Raw genomic sequence first — 22,763 nt, 5'->3', positions numbered from 1 at the left:
TGTAAATCACTGTTTTGTGTGTTAATCACTGTACCCGATACTTTACCTATCTTATGTAATTCTAAGTATTTTATTTTATTCTAAGAATCAGGTAAGGTAGATTGTAGCATTAACTTGAATACAGTTGATGAAAAGAAGGCTAAGAAAATTTGGTGATTTGTTCAAGTTGCATAGCCAGTATGGGACAGAATGGGACTAGAACTTAATCTTGTCTTTTCAGTACACCATCGGTTCCCACATCTGGCTGTGCATCAGAGTTCACCAGGAAGCTTCTTGTCAGAGCTGTAGATTAAAGCTTCTGCTTTCAGTAATAAGTTGAACTGGAACTGTTGAATCTAGTGTAGGCATTGGGGCAGGTGCACTCTTTGGGAATAGAACTGTTTTCTTCAGGCTGCTTATTTTGAATAACAGATTTTAAGAGCCTTAGGTTAAAAGAGTCCTATAATTTTATGGTGCAAAGGGACTTGACTTTAGATAGACTGTCATGATACACGAGGTACTTGCATTTTCCTCATGAAAAGCCAGAACCTGAAAAAAATTACCACACTGAAAGCAGTCCAGAGCAAAGGTAAAATATCCTTTAACATGGGCAAATAAACAAGTAGCTGTTTTACTGCTATTGGTTTTCCAAGCACTGACACATTGGCCTGTGGTTTTAATTGTCGAATCCTTCTAGTTTTCATTCAGCGCCATCCATGTATCTTCTCACATTTGAGTCTTTGCTGACGGTATGCACAGGAGTCCTAAGTAAATAGTTGAGAAGTTCTACTTGGTTATTTAGAAGACAGTGGCTGTGAACTTGGTAGATGATTCACAAATGTCCCGAAGGGTCTAACATAGCCGCTCTTCTCTTTCAGGAGATTGAAGATGACCCTTCAGCGATGTTAGGTCTATAATGGGAAGTGTCACAGCTCGATATTTCTGTTACGGATGCCTTTTCACATCTGCGACCTGGACGGTTTTGCTTTTTATTTATTTCAACTTCAGTGAAGTGACTCAGCCACTTAAGAATGTGCCCATCAAGGGGTCCGGGCCCCATGGCCCTTTTCCCAAAAAATTCTATCCCCGTTTCACTCGAGGCCCAAGTCGAGTGTTAGAGTCACAGTTCAAAGTAAACAGAATTGATGACATGATAGATAATCATGTTGAAGATCCAGAAAAAGGCAACACGAAATTCTCTTCTGAATTGGGTAAGTGTGTTCGACTTCTAGTAGCATGTCAGAGTATTTAATCATTGGAGCTTTAAGCTCGGTTCTTCAAGTCATGTGTTGCAGAGGGGATTAGAAATGGGTCATTTTCACCCACCAATTTATTTTGTTAATGAACTCGCTGAGGTTCTAGGATTTTGCAGACTCAGTGGGGAGTTATATTCTAATTTACTGTTTCTGACTTCAATATTTTATGAGGACTTGGGAGAAAGTAATAAGGTCCAGAATAGAAAACAAAGAAAAGAAAGAAAGAAAAATTAAGTGACTGGAAAGAAAATGGAACCTATGGGGGAGGATTTTAATTGTTAGCATTATTTAATAAGGGAAAGAAATGGTTGAAAGGTAACTTGACTATATATAACATATTTTGAAAGGCAGAGTTAATTAAAACAGAACATAAACCATTGGGTTTAGAGGTAAGCTGAGATTACTTATATCTAATAAGATTTCTACTTACAAGAATTGTTAAGATGCTGGAGTATATTAAATATAGGAGTTTATAAAATCTTAGTATAAAAGGGAAACTTTTTTCTTCAGAAGTTATATTCTGTTCAATCTGGAAGTGAGAATCTACTGTATATGTCTTTTGCACACTGTAATTCTGGAGTCCTGGTTTTAGCAGTTTTATTTTAAGGGATAAATGAGCCATTTTGGTTACCGTTAAAACTTAACAAAAAAAGAACTTTAATCTTGTCCTTAGAAATCTCAAATAATAAGTAATGTTAGGAGTAAAAGAGATTTTGAGAGATTGAAAGATCCACAATTAATAAAGGAAAGGTTAAAATAGATTCTTTTTTCATTTGATCATAGTTTCAAAGAAATAAAATCTGTTTCTAGGACTTAATGATTTTCTAATACATGCAGTTGAAAGTATTTAAAATGACAGGAGGAAATGGAAACTAATACCTCAATTTTCATAAAATAGACTTTCAGACCGCTGTATAGGCCTTTTAAAAGCATTAACAGGAAAGTTTCTAGCTTCTTTATGTATTTACCGTCATTTTGGTAAAACTTTGCAGGCATGATTTTTGATGAACGTGATCAGGAGTTGAGAGACTTGGGCTATCAGAAACACGCCTTCAACATGCTCATCAGTAACCGCTTGGGCTACCGCAGAGATGTGCCCGACACCAGGAACACCGCGTACGTTTGTCGTTTCTCGCCTCTCGCTAGTGTGTGCGCCTGCGTTTTAATGACGTGGTGCTCTTAGTGGCAGCGTCGTAAGTCACGGGGACGGTGTTGATACTTTGCAGTTAGACTTCGGTATTCAGGACGCTAGACCACTTAAGACAGATTTCCGCTCCGCCTGCCTTGAAGCCCCGTGGGCTGAGATTGTACTAACAGCCTTCCATGGCTTGCTGCTCCCTTGAAACTTAAAATCATAGGGAAAAGCAGGGAGGTACTAACCGCATATAATTAGATAACCTTCTGAGCATAAGTTTGTTTTCGATATTTATTTATTGGATTTGTGGTAAAGGGATCAAAAATCAGTGAAGAATTTTATTCATCATCTCACTTTTCTGTCTTCATTATCTTTGTTGCTTCAAAGGCTTTTCATTCATGTGGTTGGCCAGCCCATCCATAGACCTTTTTGAACACCTTTGTTTTCTAGACACTGTATTAGGTTTGGAAATAAGCAGAGTAAGGTGCAGTCCCTGGATCACAGGGCTTAGGATCTAGCAGGGGAGTTAGATAAGGAATCGAGTAATTGCGGTGGTAAATGAGGGCTGTGGTAGGAATTGGTGAAGTGGGGACCCCCAAACCAGAGCGGTCAGGGAAGGCCTCATTGAGATGAGCAGTGTACAAGGGACACCTCCCGTGCCTGTGAGACACCTCCCGGGCCTGGGAGACACCTCCCGTGCGTGGGAGACACCTCCCGTGCGTGGGGGACACCTCCCTCGCATGGCAGGCAGATGGAGTTGGTACACTGCTTGGAAAGGCACTGACAGCAGTCACTGTGGCTATAGCAGAAGAACACCAGGAGGCCGGGGGTAGCCAGGGCCCAGACGCGAGAAGGCTTGTATGCCACACGAAAGGACAGGGAATTCTAGATTTTATTCTGTAAGCTGGTGGTTTTTTATGATTGTTGCTTAAAGCCACCCAACCCTTTTTGTCACATAGTTGCTCGATAGAAGCTTTTCTGTTATCCTGATTTATGTCCTAGTTTACTCAAGTGTTTTTCTAAAGTTGGGCAAAAAATGGTTTTCAGATACAAAGTTTTATATTATTTTCTTTTGAATGTTTATCGTGGAGAAGCTGATCATTAGCTTATGAGTGCTACATTAAAAACCTATAGTGATTTCATACAAATAACACGTTTTTATGTAAACTCTGTACCAAAAAAGAAAAAAAAATCATTTTTTAAATATTGACCTAAAAATAAGCGGAGTAGCAGGTATTGGAGGGAGGAATTACTGAAATGTAAAACTCTTGAGTAAGACACGTGATGTGTTCTTCAGTGGTTTTTAAAAAACTGTCATTACAATGTAGGAAAGAGGCTGAACAGGGGCAGTTAATGTTGAGTGAATAACGACCTAAAACATTTGAACCTTCTAAGATGTCGCCTTTTCTCATACATGCCTTTACAGATGTAAAGACAAGTCTTACCCCGCGGACCTGCCAGTCGCCAGTGTCGTTATCTGTTTCTACAATGAAGCCTTGTCTGCCTTGCTTCGTACGGTGCACAGCGTTCTAGACCGTACGCCAGCCCAGCTCCTTCATGAAATCATCCTTGTGGATGATGACAGTGACTTTGGTAAGGGCTGTTGCAGTTGATGCCATGGGATCTGGGCTGTTGATCGTGGCTGTGTGAGCACCAGCGTGAGCATCAGTGGAGCTGACTGTCAGGATAGGTGGTGGACAGGACCCTCGTCCGCAGAGTGGCAGTGGGGTCAGCAACAAATAATGTCTGTCGATTAGAGGAAACAACATTGTCTTTGTGATCTTTTTCAGACTGTGCCATTTAAGTTTGGCCCTTGAAATTTTTCCCTTGGCTTATCTTTAAGCAAATTTTTTTTAATGTTTATTTAGTTTTGAGAGAGAGAGAGAGAAAGAGAGAGAGAGAGAGAGAGAGAGAGAGAGAGAGAGAGAGAGAGAATGAGTGGGGGAGGGGCAGAGAGAGAGGGAGTCACAGAATCTAAAGCAGGCTCCAGATTTTGAGTTGTCAGCACAGAGCCTGATGCGGGGCTCGAATCACAAGCTGTGAGGTCATGACCTGAGCTGAAGTCGGATGTTTAACCGACTGAGCCACCCAGGTGCCCCCCTTGGCTTATCTTTTTAAAAAATTGTTCTATTTCAAAATATAGATTAGCAACAGCAAGTTACAAAGAGGTCTGTTATCTCTTCCCCCCATTCCTCCCATTTCCCCCATTGGTTATTTCTAACGTAACCCTGGCCCAACATCCAAACCAGGAATTTGTCCTTGGCACAGTGTGTATACGCAGTTCTGTGTCATTTTATCCCCTGTGTAGGTTCCTGGAGCCACCGCTGCGATCAAGATACAGACAACTCCCTGACCACAAAGATCTCCCTCATGCTAGCTTTTAATATTCACACCACCCACCTCCTCGACCCACTCCATCCCTGATCCCTGGCACCCCTAATCTCTGTGATTTTGTTTCTGTCTCTGTGATTTTGCCATTTCAAGAATTGTTACATAAATAGAATCGTGCAGTATGTGACCTTTCGAGATGGGCTTTTTTCACTCAGCATAATGCCTTGGCTTATATTTATCTAATAAGTCTGTTACACCGACCGTCCCCAGATAAAAGTGGATTGCTTTGTGATAGCTCTTAGATGATCCCTGAATGCCAGTGTTTTATGATTCAGTACGTATATTACACACTTCTCTTTTTTAAATTTCTTATTGAAGCATAATAAATTTTAGTGTTACGCTAGTTTTTGTTGAACTACATATTGATTAAACAGTTCTGTACATTACGCGGTGATCACCACAGAAAGTGCGGTCCCGTCGGTCACCGTACGATGTTATCACAATATTACTGCCGGTATTCCCTCTGCTGTACTTTTCATCTCTGTGACTTACTCATTTTTTTTTAATGTTTATTTATTTATTTTGAGAGAGAGTGAGCGTGTGCGTGCACACACGTAGGGGAGGGACGGAGAGAGAGGGAAAGAATCCCAAGCCTACTCCGCGGTAACAGCACGGGGCTGGATCTCAAAACTGTGAGATCACGACCTGAGGCCAAATCAAGAGTCCACGCTTAACCGCTTAACCGACTGAGCCCCCCAGGGGCCCCAGGATGGAAGGCTTTTTATTTACGCTACTCATTCGGCTCTCAGCTACCTTGAGAGAGGTTATGTCCTCGTTTTATAGAGGAGGAAATGTTAAGTAATTTGGTCAAGGTCCCATAGCCGTTACGTGGTAGAGTTGAAATTAAACCTCTAGTCCACGTAGCTCCAAACCTTCTGTTCATTACGGCAAGCTGCAGAGGTATATTAATAAATTGTATGCCAGTTACATATTTTTCATTACTCCAGTGTTTAATAAGCACCTCTTACCAGCAGCAGAATTGGCCTACCAGTTAAATATACAAAGTGAGGAAAGGTACACTGAGCCCAATGGGAGCAAACTACTTAAACCTTGGTAAAAATATTCAAATAGCACAGGAGACAATTTAGGAAGGTTAATAGAAAACAAAACTTAATTTCAAAAATGAATGATTAAAAAAGCAAGAACGTGAGTCTGGACCAAATAGGATGTTGGCTAAATACTCAATTGGAGAATTGATGGTGTCGATATTTTGTTTAAATTTGTGGTTTTTCAGTTTGTAGCTATTTTATCTAAAAGCAAAAATTCATGCTAACTTACAGTGGTTTATCTACTAACAATGGAAAGAATTACTTCTTAGATCTTTGAAGTTATGAAATTGAAAGGTGAATGAGCTAGAATGTATAAAAATTATTTAGTGCACTTGGAAGGTGCTAAATTAGTAAAAGGACATGTTTATTGTTGTTATGTAATTTTTGGTAGGGGCAGTAGAAGTTGTGTCGACTATTCTGAAATGGAATAATAGCTAATAAATTACGTTCAAACAAAAGACATTTGTATCTCATTTTTTGGTTTTGTTGTAAACCTGATTTATGTGTAGTCAGCTGAAAATTGATTCACTCCAGGTACTCATTTCAGACCTTCTTTATGCAAAGCATTGTGTTAGTTGCTGTGGAAATACAAGTAAGTCTACAAGGTAACTGTTCTGACTAGTGTTTCCATGCTTATCCTTCATGTTTTCCTTTCTCTTCCTCAGGAGATAAGCTGCCATGCTTTTTTAAAATAAAGCAGCAGAAGATTCTGTAATACTTACTTGATAATCTGTTGTTGCAAGTACCAGGTGCAATTTTAGAGTAGCTATAAAAAACTGTCTTTGTACATGTCTCATGTGGTTTTACTATGGGCTCTTTATTTTCAGATGATTTGAAAGGAGAACTAGAAGAATATGTCCAAAAATACCTCCCTGGAAAAATTAAAGTAATAAGAAACACAAAGCGTGAGGGACTGATTCGAGGAAGGATGGTCGGAGCAGCCCATGCTACAGGTACAGCTTCCTGCCACTCTTCTCGGTGGGTGTCGAGCGACAAGGGCTTTGTCCTTGGAGCCTCATTCTGCAGAGATCGGTTGAAAAGTGAGTATCTTAAATGGACACTGTCAGGAGAGACGAAGCTCGTTCGCTTTGGGAAGGGCCTCTTCGTAACGCCAACCCCTGCTGTCCCCAGACGCAGACGCCACGGAGGGGGACTCTGGAGTCCAAGCCGATCTGTTTTCTTGGGGGCCCCTACTGTGAATTACTGCTCTGCTCCTCACGTAGGTTTGGGTGTTGTTTAACTTCCACAGAGAAGAGTCCAAGAAAAATTGTAACTGAGCTTCTGTATTTTTTTTTAATACAACATTGAAACTACGTGTACCCAGACTGTTTGGTTTGAATTGTGCCAGTGCTTCCTTACTACGAATACATACCGCTGGTGATAGGGCATCATGGTTTTCCTTGGAGAAATGGGCTATAATATTAAAAACTGACTTACAGGGGCACCTGGCTGGCTCAGTCAGTAGAGCATACAACTCTCGATCTCCGGGGTTGTAAGTTCGAACTCCACATTGGGTATGGAGATTACTTAAGAATAAAATCTCTAAAGAGTAAAAATAAATAAAAAGCAACTTACAAAACTCCAAAGGTACCTTCTTCGAAATTCCCTCTCAGTCCTTCTGATTCCATCAAAGATAAAGCCTCCATTTTACTGATATATCTTTAAAACCTTTCTAGCATATACGAATCTCCCCTTTTAAAGAGAAAGAACAGGTGTTAAGTTTCATCTTCACCAGAAAGTCTGGCTAGTCCTCAGTTATACTGCATCGGTTCCGTTATATTTTTGTGTGTGTGTGTGTGTAGGGTTACCTCCGTAAGGTTAGTGATCTTGATAAAATTTTCCCGTTAAAATTAATTTATTTAAGTTAAATGAATCAGTTTTAAGATGTTATATATATAATATTGCAGGTAGTTGCATGGATAAGGCCAAAAAACAAACAAATAAAACCATGCAGGTAATTTGAGAATTCTGGAACTTTGGGGGCGGGGGGGGGGGGATTCCCTCGTAGCGACATCTCCTACGTTCCCTGTATGCCTCTTGCATCAAGTTAAAAACGCAGGATAAAAATCTTTATGGTTTTTATTTTACTAACTAGAAGAAAGGCTACCCCATCGGCTCATGAGGGCCACTTCAGCCAACAAGGTTGGGGAATTGGAAAGACGGGAAGCAAACAGGAATGAGAATGTGGCAGCTGAGTGGTGACCTCAAGGGAGAAGGGAGCCCGTGTCACTGTCGTGGCAGTCACTGATAATTGCAGTCACGTTTCCGAGTCACCAGTGAAAATACGTTCTCTGTCCTCCGTTGACTGAGGCAAGGAAACGTACCCTACGTTTAGAGGTAGTTTGATTACAGTAATTGTAATAAAAACATCCACACACAAAGGGCCACTGTCCTTGCACCACACTCCTTACCTTTCTGTCCGGAGAACAGAATTGGTCCCGTGAGACTTGGAATCTCGTCACCGAGGAGAGTGAGTGTGTTTGCACGCGTTCCACACTCACAGCAGTGGCTTCAGGCCCGGCTCGCGACCAGCTCCTCCCCCCGCCTGCAGCAGAGGACGGGTGTAGCCGTGGGGCTGGAGGGTGGCCGGCTGTATTGCACGTCGCACGCTCCAAGCGGCCGCCTGTCGTTTGCCTCCTCAGGAGAGGTCCTGGTGTTCCTGGACAGCCACTGCGAGGTGAACGTGCTGTGGCTGCAGCCCCTGCTGGCCGCCATCCGGGAGGACCCGCGGACCGTCGTGTGCCCCGTCATTGACATCATCAGTGCGGACACGCTCGCCTACAGCTCGTCCCCCGTCGTGCGCGGAGGGTTCAACTGGGGGCTGCACTTCAAGTGGGACCTCGTGCCCCTTTCTGAGCTCGGGGGACCGGAAGGAGCCACCGCACCCATCAGGTGAGACTCCTTCTGCAGATTGGAAAACTCCTATCGGCGCTTCTTCCAAAGAGGAAAAAGTATCTTAAAGGTAATCCCTTCTTTGCAGGGAGCGGAAGCGTTACAAACTCGAGTGCTTCCCGAACTTCGTACGTCGCGCCCGCTGCTAAGGGAAGATGGGTGGCTTAGCGTTTCCAACCTAGCAAGGCAGACGAGTAGGATCGGCAGTCCTGGGCGTAACCGTGGGGCACACTTGAGCGGCGCGCCCCGTTTGCACGTTGATTGTCGCAGTTCCCTGTGTCGTCTACTTGCCTTCGGGTCTCTGCTGGTGTGTGTGGCGCTGGGAAGAGCGTTAGCCGTAGAAGCCGTTTCTGTAATTAGGATCTTTAGGGTGGATTCCTGCTGCACCGTCGCAGGCCGCAGCGTGTGAATTGTTTCCAGTTCCCCTTCATATGCTCAGTATTACACATCTGCTTATATGTTACTCCTCGTTTTCTGTTATAAATTTCTTGTGTAGACTTTAGAGGTTTGTCTGGGTTTCTGCTTTTTAATGTCTTTGGACCTACGGTTTGGGTTTTCTTCCTGTGGAAAAATGGCGTAGGTAAGAAGTACACACGCAAATAGGCGTACTGTGCACACGACTTAATGAATGGCTGTGATCTGAACGCCTGTGCTGTCACCCGGGTCCACAGACAGCAGCCGGCTGCCCTCTGGACTCCTGTTCCGGTCCACAGCCCCCGCCCCTAGATGGGTCATCACCCTGACCTGGTCCCTGGTAATCATTTCCTCGCTTTCCTTTACTTTTCACCACGTCTGTGTGCGCCCCTGAACAGTACGGTGTAGTAATTTGCCTGTTCAGGGACTTCATATAAAATGAAGCCATTGGACTCATTTTGTCTTGCTTCTTTTGCTCAACATCGCTTGAAAAAATTCCTGTGTGGGGGCTCATGGGTGGCTCAGTTGGTTGAGCATCCGACTTCGGCTCAGGTCATGATCTCGCGGTCTGTGGGTTCGAGCCCCGCATTGGGCTCTGTGCTGACAGCTCGGAACCTGGAGCCTGTTTCAGATTCTGCGTCTCCCTCTCTCTCTGCCCTTCCCCTGCTCATGCTCTGCCTCTCTCTCTGTCAAAAATAAACAAACGGGCCTGGTGCGGTCTTGTGGCAGAGTGTGGTCGTCTTGTCCCTCAGGCTTTGCATGACAATCTGGTCCATGTCTTGCTGATTTCAGTGAGATCAGGGGTAGGTGCGACCCACCCTCCCCTCTGTCAGGAGCAGGGCTGCGTCTGGGGACGTCCCTCAGTGTTTCCGGTCTCTGCAACCTCACGTCCTGTGGTCGGAGGCACACGGTGGTGGTCCCTCCGCCTTGTCCTGTCCTTTCGGACTGTCCGTGCTGTTCTTTGGGAGAAGGTGAAGCTTGCGCAGAGCGAGACGACGGAGCCCCGGCTGCCGTGTGTCCTCAGTGTTGGTGCACTTGTCAGTTTTTGCCTGTTTCATCCTCTTTATCAGCATTGGTTTTCATCGGTTTTTTTTTTTAATACTTTAAAAAAGATTTTTTTAATGTTTATTTAATTTTGATATAGAGAGAGACAGAGTATGAGTGGGGGAGGGACAGAGAGAGAGGGAGACACAGAATCCTAAGCAGGCTGCAGGCTCTCAGCTGCCAGCACAGAGCCCGACACAGGGCTCGAACTCACAAACCGCCAGATCATGACCTGAGCCAAAGTCGGACGCTTCACCGACTGAGCCACCCAGGTGCATCCCCCCCCCTTTTTAAATACTTCTCATCAAAGACGTGTATTCAGTAACAAAATAGTACACTTAGAATGAAGAGTGGCTGACGACCCTTTCCTCCCTCTTCCCGGTCCTTCTCCCCAGAGGCCAGTTCCTGTAACTATTTTTATTTTGGGTCTTGTGTTTCTTGCTTCTTTAACTCTAGATGATGGATGAACGTACTCCTGTCTTCGCTGTCAGACGGACTTAGATCCTTTTCTGTGGGAAGAGCGAAGATTCCGCTCATTTACGTTCAGTGCCTTCTCTGTCGCCTGGCTGTGGAGTGTGGTTTTTGTTACTGTATTGCTTGGAGAAAGCTGTCACTTGCTCACTTTGAGAGCATCACCTGACACTCCTTCTTGTGCAGCGAGGACATCAGGGCCCTTTCTCCTTGTGCCACTTTCCCCCAGTTTCTTCCCCTTTCTAACGTGAGCTGTTGTACTTTTATGATACCAGGGTTGCAAACTGCTTAGGCTGGATGTTTAGATTTAAAATTGTCATCCCTTTCCTTTTCTAATACATGTATTTAAGATGATAAACTTTTTTACAGGTTTGGCAAATTATGACATATCATTTTTTATCATTCACTTTAAAATATTTTCATCATGAGGTCTTCTCTGCCCCATAGGTTATTTAGCACTACATTTATTATTTTCCAGACATATGTGGGTTTTGTAATTGTATATTCCTGGCTTAATTACACCGTGGTCAAAAAATATTCTGTATTTTAACTCTTTGAAAATCGATGAGATTTGCTTTATGGTTAAGTGCGTGAGTAAATTTTGTAAATGTTTCTTGTGTGCCTGGAAAATGTTTTCTCTGGTTGTTAAAAATGGGATTCTGTATTAGTTTGGTCAAGTTCATTGTATTATTCAAATATTGCATACTTTGTTTAAAACAATTTACGGAAGTGTAGCTGACGTACAGTATTATATTAGTTTCAGGTGCACAGCTTAGTAATTCAACAATCCTGTACATTACACAGTGCCCACTGTGATGAGGGTGGTCATACTTTTATTTTTTAATTTACACGTTATATCGGTTATTAAGTGTGGTATATTATGGGGCGCCTGGGTAGCTCAGTCGGTTAAGCATCCAAGTCTTGATTTCAGCTCAGGTCATGGGTTTGAGCCCCACATGGGGCTCTGTGCTGACAGTGTGGAGCCTACTTGAGATTTTCTCTCCGTGTCTCTCTCTCTGCCCTTGTCCTGCTTGTGCTCTTTGTCTCTCTCAAAATAAATGAGTAAACTGAAAAAAAAAATGTATGGCATATTAAAGTTTCCCACTACAGTTGTATATTTATTTCTCCTTGTAGTTCTTTATATGTTTTCTTCATATATTTTGAGCCTGTCTTAATGGATGTATGAACATTTAGAATTATTAAATCTTCTGGTAAATGAACCCCATTTGTTCCAGACTTTCAGAATAGTAAAACTTTTGCATTATAGTGTGACATTAATATGACTGTTGTAGCTTTGTTTTGATTAATATTTACATTGTGTAACTTCCCTTTTGTTGTCGGTCTTTCTGGGGTCTTATATTTAGATGTGTCCCTTGTAAGCAGCGTGTAGTTGCTTTTCCATATTATGATTTGTTGTTGAACCAGCATGAAAAACTTCCTTTAATTTAGTTGCTTGCATTCAATATTACTTGTATTTTGTGTTTATGATTACAATGCTACTATTTGCATTCTTTCTGTTTTTTTTTTTTTTTTTCCTGTTCTCTTTCTTTTGGTCTTGAGTTTGGATTTTTTATTATTCTGTTCCCAGCTGCCACCCTGTTATTAGATGTTATACATTCTTACATACCGTTCTTTTAGTGACTACCCCAGAGAGGATACCATACATCCTTGATTTATCAAAGTGTGACATAAATTGGTATTTCAAACAATGCAGGGATCTCAGAATATTCATTCTCCAGTTTATACCCCTCAGGTTATATTGTTGAAGACTGTGTGTGTGTATTTTAACTGTAGAAGACGTTTTTTATGTGACCATTATTCATTTAGGTTTGCCCGTGTATTTCCCTTTTTATGTTACTCTTTATTCTGTCTCCATCTGCAAACTCCCACCTGGGATTACTTTCATTTTAAATGTACTTTCTTTGGTCAGACCTTCTGGTGATTACTCTTGTCTTTTTGTAAGAATGTGTACATTCTACCGGTACTTGGAGGTGTAACTGTATGGGGTGCCCAGTTCTAGGTCGGTGGATAGATTGTTTTAGGACTTTGAAGGGGTTACTCAAGAACGTGTGGCCTCCGCTGTTTGTGGTGAGAAGCCAGCGGCAGTCTTAGTGTCAAAGTCTTAGTGACAAAGTCTTAGTGACAGAGGAATTTCTTCTCTCGGTCAGAAGCGTTTTCAGATATGCCTAAGTTTGGTTTCTTTTTTGACTGTGTCTATCCACCTGCCAAATTCTGCATTCTTTTACCCTTGAATGTATTGAGCAGTTATTTTAAAGTCTCTGCCTGAGAATCACATTATTCGAAACCCCTACACAGGGGCGCCTGGGTGGCTCAGTCGGTTGAGCGTCCAACTTCGGCTCAGGTCACGATCTCACGGTTTGTGGGTTCGAGCCTCATGTCAGGCTCTGTGCTGACAGCTCAGAACCTGGAGCCTGCTTCGCATTCTGTGTCTCCCTGTCTCTCTGACCCTCCCCCTTCATGTTCTGTCCTCTCTGTCTCAAAAATAAACATTAAAAAAAACTTTGAAAGAGAAAAAAAACCCTGAACATCTGTCTCTGATGTAGATTGTTTCTCTTGTTTTTCTTTGATGTGATTAATCTTCCTGATTGCCTGGTGGTTTGTTTGGTTGCTTATTTTTGTTTGGTGACAGACCTAGTCATGAAAAATTATGTAAATACACTCCTACCTGGGATGGTTTTCCCCCTGCAGAGAGATTTTGCTTCACTTCTGGCAGGCAGCTTGGGATGCTAGGATCCACCATCACCTTAACTCCATTACCGGAAGTGACGCAGCTGGAAAGCGGGCAGGAGAGTCTCTCTGAGGGCCAGCCTCCTTCAGATTCTCTCATTCAGTTTCTCATTCCTGACAGTATTGACATTTTGGGCCAGAGACTTCCGTGTGATGGGTGCTCTGTTGTGCGTTTTAGGAACTCTGGCAGCATACCTGGTTTCAGCCCATCGGATGCCAGTAGAAATCCGCCCCTGACACACACACACACCCGTCCCATCGTGACAGCTAAAAATGTCTCCGGACATTAATGAAATGTCTGGGGACAAATCGTCCTATTTGAGAGCTACTGGCTGAGGCCATTTGATCAGAATTTGTCTGGTCTCCCCCGGCAGGCCCTGGAGTCCGGTTTTTATCCCGCTGGCTCTGTGAGCCTGTCAGAAGGAATGAATTCATTTCAGGTGTATTTCTAATAACAGTGGTTATAATTTAAAAAGTACTTTTGTTGCCTAGAAAAGCAGCCTTCATTTGCCAGATATGTAGTATATATCATTGGCAATCTAGAAAATTCAGTTGTGTGGCCCAGCTCATTCCCTGATGTTAGATAAAACACTTCATAATAGTTCATCTTGTTTTTGTTAGTGATGTTCCAAAGGCACACTGAATTTTTTAAGACAAAGAGTTAATTGAGTCTGTAGAATTGGTACAGAAATTATTTCCTTTTCTAGGTCACCGACAATGGCTGGAGGATTATTTGCCATGAACAGACACTATTTCAATGAACTTGGACAGTATGACAGTGGCATGGATATCTGGGGAGGAGAAAATTTAGAAATATCATTTCGGGTAATTTTTTCATGTCTAGTTATTAACTCTGTGTGCAGTAGAATATAATTTTCATCTGCAATCCCATATTTTCTGTAAATTCTCTTTGATTACCTTTAACAAATTGTCCTTAATGAATGCTACATTATCGTAATCTGTGATCTGGAGAATATCCACTCAAGGTGTGGAAAGCTTTTTAGTGGGAGGCCTCATACATACAACTACCTGCAACCTGAGGAAGGAATTCATTTGTCATAATCAGTCCTCCTCTCCAACTGCTAAAGTTGGAGAGATGATGGTATAGTTGGGGTCTGGGGCTCAGGGAACTGGAGGAGGTGGGGTCAGGCAGTCTTTGCAAAGGACAGAACGAGGGCAAGGGTGAGCACACAGACTTCCGAACTTGCAGATGTCCCCAGCCCAGTCCCCACGGCAGGATCCCCATCCAGATAGTACGTGTGCGTGTGTCCTTTTGTCTTTCTGCAACGTATTGACCAGAATGTTTTTAAAAGGCAGTTTTTCCTACATAATCTTTAGAATTTTAAAGATGAAAGGAATAACATATCATTAATTCAGTCTTCTTACTTTGGAGATAAACTAATGGAGTCCCACAAAAACTAAAATACCCAGATAATCAAGGGCAAAATTTAGACCAGAACTAAGATCTTTTGAATCTTAACCTGGAGTTATTCTGTATCTTTCATTATTTGTGTGTATATACACGTTATTAAAGTACCAGTAAACTTAAAGTAGGGGACCCGCCAATAAGCATTCTCTCCCTAAGTCCTGAGGATCAAGTTCCTTGATCTGTTAAAACAGCAACGTATATGGTAAGTGTGATTTTAGACACACGGTAGTAAAAGAATATTACGTCATTTTAGAATTTAGTTTCTTCTTAAAGACATGTTGTTTTTCAAGGTACTCTTTGACAGTTCTGTAAGACATCTTGCAAAGTTGCATGAACACCTATCTGATAATTTCATGAAAATGCATACATTGATTTCATAGCAGTTGCAGGCAACTATTAATACATGTTTTGCCCCGGCCAGATCTGGATGTGTGGAGGTAAGCTCTTCATCATCCCGTGCTCTAGAGTCGGACACATTTTCCGAAAAAGGCGACCGTACGGCTCTCCTGAAGGCCGGGACACCATGACCCACAACTCCTTGCGGCTGGCACACGTCTGGTTGGATGAATACAAGGTGAGGTTACGGTGTTCGGTCGGAGGGGTCGGCTGGGCGGCTGTGCGTCTGCGGGCGGCTCTGGTTACCTGCCTTTTCACTCCGGCGCATTTCTGTTGGGACAACCACGGGGCCTTCTCTCCCTACGTTTCTTTTCTCTCTCGTTCTTCTGTTGTGACTCCTCTTTTAGTTTTCCAAGAGACCACCCTGTAAAAGGAGATTCGGCCGACACCAGAAGTGTCCTCAGAGTCTCCGTTCCTGTCCTGCGACTCCTTCTCTTTGCCCCTTGGGGTTCGTGTGCCGGCCCTGCCACTTCCCCGTCCGACTCTGCACGTGCAGGATCGTGCCTCCCACTTTCTCTTCCGCTGTGCACACCCTGTGATGATTATTTCCTTGGTCACGGATTTCCTGAGGAATAATTCACAAACCATTTTATCACCCCCTAGTCTCCCACAGCCCTGGACAACCACCAATCTACCCCCTGCCTCTCTGGATGTGCCTGTTCTGGACACTTCGTACAAATGGAACCCTACAGGACATGGCCTTTTGTGGCCATCTTATTCAGGGTGGTGTTTTCCGGTTCATCCATACGGCGCCATGTGCCGGTACTTCATTCTCTGTAATCCAATAATACTCCCTGGCCGAAGACACCACGTTTTATCCTTTCATGAGTTGTGAAAAGTGCTGCTGTGGATCCTTGCATACGGTTGTTTGTAAACAGGCGTTTGAGCATCTGCTCCATACCAGGCTCCGTGTTAGGTTTGGGGGACTCAGTGACGATGGAGGGAATGCACAGTGACGACACTGTGCATTTGGGGTATGGAGGTGCGTGCTGTGGGGGTAATGAGAACCAAGCAGATCACCGCTTGGGACCCGAAGTGCGGGCCCCTGGTCACGCCTCTATCACACCGCGTGTCTCCTCCCTTGTCCCTCTCCTAGACTCTGAGCTCCTTCTCCACGGTCACCAGCTTGGAGTCATACTGTCTCCCGGCGGCCCTCAGACCCACCTAGATCCCGGCTGCCCTCCTAGGAGGACGCTGGGCCGAAGCTGTTTTCACAGTCAGATTAACACGGGACTTGCCCCTTTCACCGTGTCGGCGTTGCGCCGATGGTGCCGGAACGGTGGAGTGGTGCAAAAAATTCCACTGAATCTTGGCAAGCTCGGAGTGCCGAGACGTGGCGGACAGAGCACTTTTCACTGCACACCGAAGCACCGTGGTTGTGGCAAGGAAAAACGTGTGCAGCTGTTCGACTTGTGAGCCGGACTGATCACTTTTACTTTTACATAAATGGAGAAAAGAGTGACTCACAAACCATGGTTATTTCTGTTTGGATATTTGGCAGATAGTCTCAAAAATGAACCAACTGACCCTCTCACTTCGACAGACAGCATTTGTTGCCAATGATAAAATTCAAGCTTTCAGGTGAAAAATTACAGTTTTGGAAAACTTGTATCCACCCCTATGAGCTTACTCGCTTCCGGTACTTAAACGCTTTTCTGAGATTAGGAATATTTATGAATATAATTCTTAATACTGAAATTTGTCATTATTTGAAAGAACTTCACAACCCAGCGGAAGCAGATCTTGGATGGGTAAAAGATCCAGTCACAGAGCAAGACAGCAGATTTTAACCCAACAGTAGGAAAGCTCAATGATACAATTTAAAGGTTAGCTACGATGTGGAATGTGAAGGGCTAGAGTTCTGGTATAATATCAGAAAAGAATAGCCATAATTCTCTGAAAATGCTATTAAAATACTCCTTCCATCTCAGACTGTATGTTTTCACATGCTCATATTTTTAAAAATGTATTTAACCAGACAACATATAATAACAGGTTGAATGCAGAATTGAGAATTCAGCTGACTTCTTTCTAGCCAGACATTAAAAAGATTTGCAAACCTGTAAAGCAGTGTTACTGTTCTCACTAAATTTCTTGTTCAAAGCATGTTTATGTTCATAGGTAATGAGTTGTTTTTAAAGAGTTGACAAATGTTTTCACGTCTCTCCTGGTAAACACGAGCAGATGTAACTCACACGAACCTCCCCAGAGTCTTTGGTAATCGTTAAGATCATAGTCCTGACAGAGTCAGAGAACTGCCCCCTCATGTGCAGCTTCCTTGATTCTGGGATCACATTTTTACATGTGTTGCCAATTCTGAGGTTCGGACGTTTCCTAGAGTTTAAAATGTCTTACCATCAACGACGGACCTAATTGATAACTTCATGTTGACATCTTCTGGCAACGTGAAGAAAACACCAGCGTGAAAAATACTTCAGCTCTTTAAGACTCAGGTACAATTGATAATACTTAATTTTAAACAAAAAGGCCATTCCCTTATTTTTCGTTTTTCTTTTTAAAATTCAGGAGCAGTATTTTTCCTTAAGACCTGACCTGAGGACCAAAAGTTACGGAAACATCAGTGAGCGTGTTGAACTGAGGAGGAAGTTGGGCTGTAAATCATTTAAGTGGTATTTGGATAATATTTACCCAGAGATGCAGATATCTGGGCCCAATGCCAAACCCCAACAACCCATTTTTATCAACAGAGGGCCAAAACGTCCCAAAGTCCTTCAGCGTGGAAGGGTAAGGAAGTAATCTTATCAGCGTTTTATTCAAAGTTGTGTGATAAGACAAATGACATTTTAGACTGAAAGTATCATTTTAGTGATAGACGTTAGCTTGCTTCCGTTGCATTCTTTCTGTGGGAGCTTCCTCTGCTCGGAGTGAGACCTTAGGAATGTTCCTGTCTTCACTGTTACCATTAACACCCTTCACCTGCCAGCATTCAGGAGCACACGATTCTCAAAGTGATAGGCTAGCTGCCGAGAGGGTGGACGTCAACGTGACTATGCGATATGCAAATAAAAGCCACAGGAGAGCGTAAAGCTCCCTGGGCAGAGTCCGGTCCCAAAAGAAAAGAAAAGGAGAAATGGGGTCACACTCTGCTCTGTGGCTGCAGCTCGGGAACCGACTCAGGAGAGCAAGTGAGAGATGGGGCGCGTCCCTCCAGTTCACACCCAGTGTGTAAGGACCCACGTGCTGCGCAGGAACACCCATGAGCGGCCACGTTTCTTTTGAAGTTCTTTTTCCTTCCTCCCTTTTTTGAGAGAGAGAGACCGCAAGCAGGGAAGGGCCAGAGAGGGAGAGTGGGAGACCCAGAATCCGAAGCGGGCTCCAGGCTCCGAGCTGTTAGCACAGAGCCCGACGCGGGGCTTGAACTCATGAACTGTGAGATCATGACCTGAGCCGAAGTCGGATGCTTAACTGACTGAGCCACCCAGGCGCCCCCGTTCTCTTTTATTTCTTAAGGAATTTCTTCACAGTTTTACATCACTTTTAAAGTTTAGGGGTCTAGCCGTAAAGTCATACCTTTTTCCTGAATCATTTCTTAGAATTTGCTTTCTCAAAGTGTAGCTACTCTGTTGCAGTTTTCTCTTCTTTGGTGTTCAGAAGAAGGCACTTGTCAGGATCTTTCGTGATGCCGACTGTTCCTCAGTGGCTAAAGTAAGCCTAGAGCTTTCCCCTTGTCCTCTTTATGAAAACAAAACCACCTTTTGTTTTTAAAGTAAAAACACAGCGTATGCCCATGTAGTTGTAGCCCTTTACCCAAACTGCATACTCTTTGCTGCTTTTCTGGGTCTCCCCTGTGCTGTTCCCGATCGGTGTCTCCCTCCAGTTTAGCCTGTATATTTCATTCAGTTACGTGCTGTCTGGTCGGTACTTTTAGTCTTATTTCCTTGATTTCATTTGAAGGTTCTTGAGGGCAGAGAGGTTTTAATTTCCTTCCTCCCCTAGAATAGATTAGTAAACCTATATTTTTAGAATTTCTACTTGGCATTGCCTGCATATACTGTTAAAACTGCCTTTAACCTTAAAGTCTACCGTGACACCCTTATGTACTGAAGCTAGAATTAAGGAATAAAAAAATGCTTATTTTCTTAGGACCTTTGAAATTCATACCTTTGGAGTAATCGGTTCACATTTCATCTAAAACCTCCTTATCTAGCATCTAAGGCATCTTCTGACAAGAGCGATCTCTCCTTTTACAGCTCTATCACCTCCAGACCAACAAGTGTCTGGTGGCCCAGGGCCGCCCGAGTCAGAAAGGAGGCCTGGTGGTGCTTAAAGCGTGTGACTACAGTGACCCCGGTCAGGTGAGCGATGGCTCTGGGCTCAGCCAGTCCTTGGAAGGTGTCCTTCCCAGAAGGGAACTTGCCCGAGGTCACGCCTGAGGAGGGAGGGGTGGACATGAAGATTTTAATCTGACTTTTCTTAAATGAGATGGTTGGAGTTGGGAATGACTTTAGAGATCACGTAATGTAACTATTTTTGTCTCCTTTGTACATTTTTCCTACCCTCGGTCACCGTCGGGAACGTTATTCGTACGTTGCAGTTACACAGGATAAACAGAAGCGTGTGAAGGTCGGAAGGGGCCGAGGCAGCGCGCCTGCCTTCTGGGCGAGGACATGAGCTCTGCGGTGGATGGGTCTGTAGTGTTGTCTCTGAAATCCAGTCTCCCTGCGTTTTAGTAGTGCCTCAGGGAAACCACAACAGAGTGTCCTTTGTGTCATTCGCATGATCTGTTTGTGCGCCCTTTCAGTGGTATTGAAGTGGACCTAAAAATAAGCAGAAGACTTATGTCAGTTTGGAACGGTCATTTCAAGCTGTTCTGGATCTGGTAACAGGCTAATATAGTCTTAGGGTCAGTCTCAAGACTGCCGCACTCAAGATGGGTCACAGGGAAGTGACTTTCTTGTCCACTTGAGTGGCAGGGATGGCGTCACTCAAGACCAAAAGGCTATCGGGCTTTTTAGATAGCATGTGCCCTTTGAAAGTTCACGCAAGACCTTTCGTTTCTAGGAGAGCTCATGTACACTCTCCCAAGATGTCGTACACACCGGAAAACGGGATTTAAAAGGGGTTTTATTGCTGTGTGTGGGTATGAGAGGCATCAGGGTTGTGGACACTGAAGGCTTTAATTACAGTGATGCTTCGGGGGGTTAGGTCACAGCAGGATGACATCACAGATTTGTTCCAGAAAACGTACTATGTTTTGATCACACAGATTTGTACTAATGCTGTATCCAAGAGCCACATGTAGCTCTTTAATTAAAATGAAGTAAAATTAGGTCACACCAGCCACATGTGGCTCCCATGTTGGGACAACACAGATTATAAAACATCAGCATCGTTGCAGAAAGTTGCACTTATAGAATGCTTCGTGTTAATAGAGAGCACACATACATTTTGGGCTTAGAGGTAGGAACACTGATTGAGTACAACTATTCAGAGAAGAAAATATATTCCTTTTGGACTTAGTGATGGTGCAGGTTGGAGAATAACTTACTCATCGCACTTACCCAGTCCAGCCAATCTTTAGGCCTTTGTTCCTGAAAATAACGTGAGAGACCATAAAGAAGACGATCCTGAAGGATCTGCACATCTGAAGGAAACCCTGCTTCCGGGCCCTCAGGTGAAATCGTCACCTCAGTCCAAATGGCATCATGGTCTGGGATCAGAGTGCCATTTTCCACAGGGCAACGAGACGGACCGGCTCCTGCGCGTGGGCACAGCCCAGTAGAGGCCTGTCTCTGTCCGCAGGAGGCCACGCTGCGGGCTCGCGGGGCTCCTGTGCTCATGCCGTCCAGGAAGGAAGGGCGCCGTGTAACTGTGAAATCCTAGAATTGGAAAAGGTCTGCCGTCTTCAGTTAATTTGGCCAGTTAGCAAAACGGAACCACTGTTTCTTCCTGGGATTGAACTTCCTTCTCCCGTGTCCGTTCGCACATTCCATTTTCAGATAGCTGCGCTGACGCTGCCTCCACGTGACCCGGGTTCACTGGTCTTTCCCTGCTTTATGAGACCGCACGGGACAACGCCATTCTTCTTCCACATACGCATGACCTGTTGTGTGGGCTGAATTTGAAAATCCAAAGCAGACCTTGGAGTTGTGATCTTTTATTTTCTTCTTTAGGTCTGGATTTATAACGAAGAGCACGAGTTGGTTTTAAATAATCTCCTTTGCCTGGATGTGTCAGAAACTCGCTCGTCAGACCCACCCCGACTCATGAAGTGCCACGGGTCGGGAGGGTCCCAGCAGTGGACCTTTGGGGTGAGGAGGTGGCTTAGTGAGGGTGGGGGGGTGCGAGGAGACAGAAGGGGCTGAGGGAGGGAGCGTGACAGATGGGGTGTCCCCTGCGTAAGTAAACGATCGTGAATGTTTCACCTCGCTTCTGGATCTCTGGGACTTTGCCCCGTTCTGGCAGTACGTCTCTTCGGGTAAAGCAGCTAACTGGTGATGTGTTCTTGCTGCCTTGTTTTCAGAGGAGTAACCGGCTGTACCAGGTGTCGGTTGGACAGTGTCTGAGAGCAGTCGACCCACTGAGTCACAAAGGCTACGTCGCCATGGCGATCTGTGACGGCTCCTCTTCACAGTGGTGGCGTTTGGAAGGTTAAAGTGGCTGCTGTGCCGGAATATGGTAATCCATCGGCGTCGGCCTCCTCTGTAAGGCGTGAGGCTTGAGAAGTTGCTGGTACAAGAAAATCCCTGAACTGATCTCCCAGTTAAGTAGAACCATTTTTGAGAAGGTGGGACAGCAGATACACTAGAGACTGGAGCCCAGAGTGGTCATCAAGGGAGTGAGGAAGTATGTTTTACCAAGACATTAACATCATTTCTGAGCTGCTAAGGAATTTCTTGCTTATGGTGAGAAACTAGAATACAATTTTAACTCTATAAAGGGTCAGGTATGTACAGAAAGACAAACCCAGGAAATTGAACAGAAATGTCAAACTTTTATTTATGCTTCTTTTTAATCCCTTGAATAATGGAATGGCGTTTGTCTGATCAGGAACTTGTCATGATTTCCTTTTTTAGAAGGACTTCATAGGAAACAGATTTTTTTTTTACTCCTATTATCATGTCTTAAAATAATTTTAAACAGACTGAATCCACATTGCTTTTAACTTCAGAAGGCCTCATTTATAAGATTATATATTTAAGAGGCAGTTAACTGTTATAAATTATTTTGATGAACTATGGTACTATCTACATTTAAAATAAAGGGTTCTTTTGATGATTTACCTGGGACTTGTCTGCTCTTCTTGGGTTGGGGTCTCTGGTCCATGTGGTGCTGTGTACATGTCACACGGTGAGCAGGATAGCTGGTTCGGCTGATGAACCAATAAGCAAGGTCGCAGCCCTGACCCCAGGAGTGGCCCCATCCCTTAGCTTGAACTCTGTGAATCTGACGTTGAATGTCTGTGAATTTGGATAGTTTCCATTAAAGCTGCCTATGAATCATCCAGGAAGAGTTGTTAAATAGGCAGTTGGAGATAGAGGTCAGGATCCCATAAGATACATCTTAATTAGAAATACAAATTTAGATTACTGATTCAG

General features: G+C 43.8%; 1 protein-coding gene and 1 long non-coding RNA gene across 4 annotated transcripts in view; one reads left to right on the top strand and one right to left on the bottom strand.

The window, feature by feature from the left end:
- Positions 1-22,447, top strand: part of GALNT11 (polypeptide N-acetylgalactosaminyltransferase 11) — a 41,791-nt gene extending 19,344 nt beyond the window's left edge. For 2 of the 3 annotated variants that reach the window (XM_027051241.2, XM_027051244.2), the window contains exons 2-12: positions 858-1,190; positions 2,228-2,351; positions 3,797-3,963; positions 6,638-6,763; positions 8,453-8,702; positions 14,087-14,204; positions 15,230-15,382; positions 17,731-17,949; positions 19,416-19,520; positions 21,339-21,476; positions 21,689-22,447. In XM_027051241.2, coding sequence (XP_026907042.1) covers positions 896-1,190; positions 2,228-2,351; positions 3,797-3,963; positions 6,638-6,763; positions 8,453-8,702; positions 14,087-14,204; positions 15,230-15,382; positions 17,731-17,949; positions 19,416-19,520; positions 21,339-21,476; positions 21,689-21,820 — 1,827 coding nt within the window. In that variant the 5' untranslated portion in view covers positions 858-895 and the 3' untranslated portion in view covers positions 21,821-22,447. Of the gene's footprint in view, positions 1-857; positions 1,191-2,227; positions 2,352-3,796; positions 3,964-6,637; positions 6,764-8,452; positions 8,703-14,086; positions 14,205-15,229; positions 15,383-17,730; positions 17,950-19,415; positions 19,521-21,338; positions 21,477-21,688 lie in introns of those variants that run through there. The other variant, XM_053217839.1, reaches the window with a different exon arrangement.
- Positions 15,605-21,343, bottom strand: LOC128314675 (uncharacterized). Its single transcript, XR_008296539.1, has 2 exons — positions 20,727-21,343; positions 15,605-19,982 (listed from the first exon to the last, which is right to left on the bottom strand). It is a non-coding gene; the product is annotated as an uncharacterized LOC128314675 (long non-coding RNA).
- Positions 22,448-22,763: the final 316 nt, after the last annotated feature.

The sequence above is a fragment of the Acinonyx jubatus genome, chromosome A2, assembly GCF_027475565.1.
Source record: "Acinonyx jubatus isolate Ajub_Pintada_27869175 chromosome A2, VMU_Ajub_asm_v1.0, whole genome shotgun sequence".
NCBI lineage: Eukaryota > Metazoa > Chordata > Mammalia > Carnivora > Felidae > Acinonyx > Acinonyx jubatus.
Note: the sequence above shows the minus strand (reverse complement) of the source record. Positions and strands in the feature narration are given on the sequence as shown.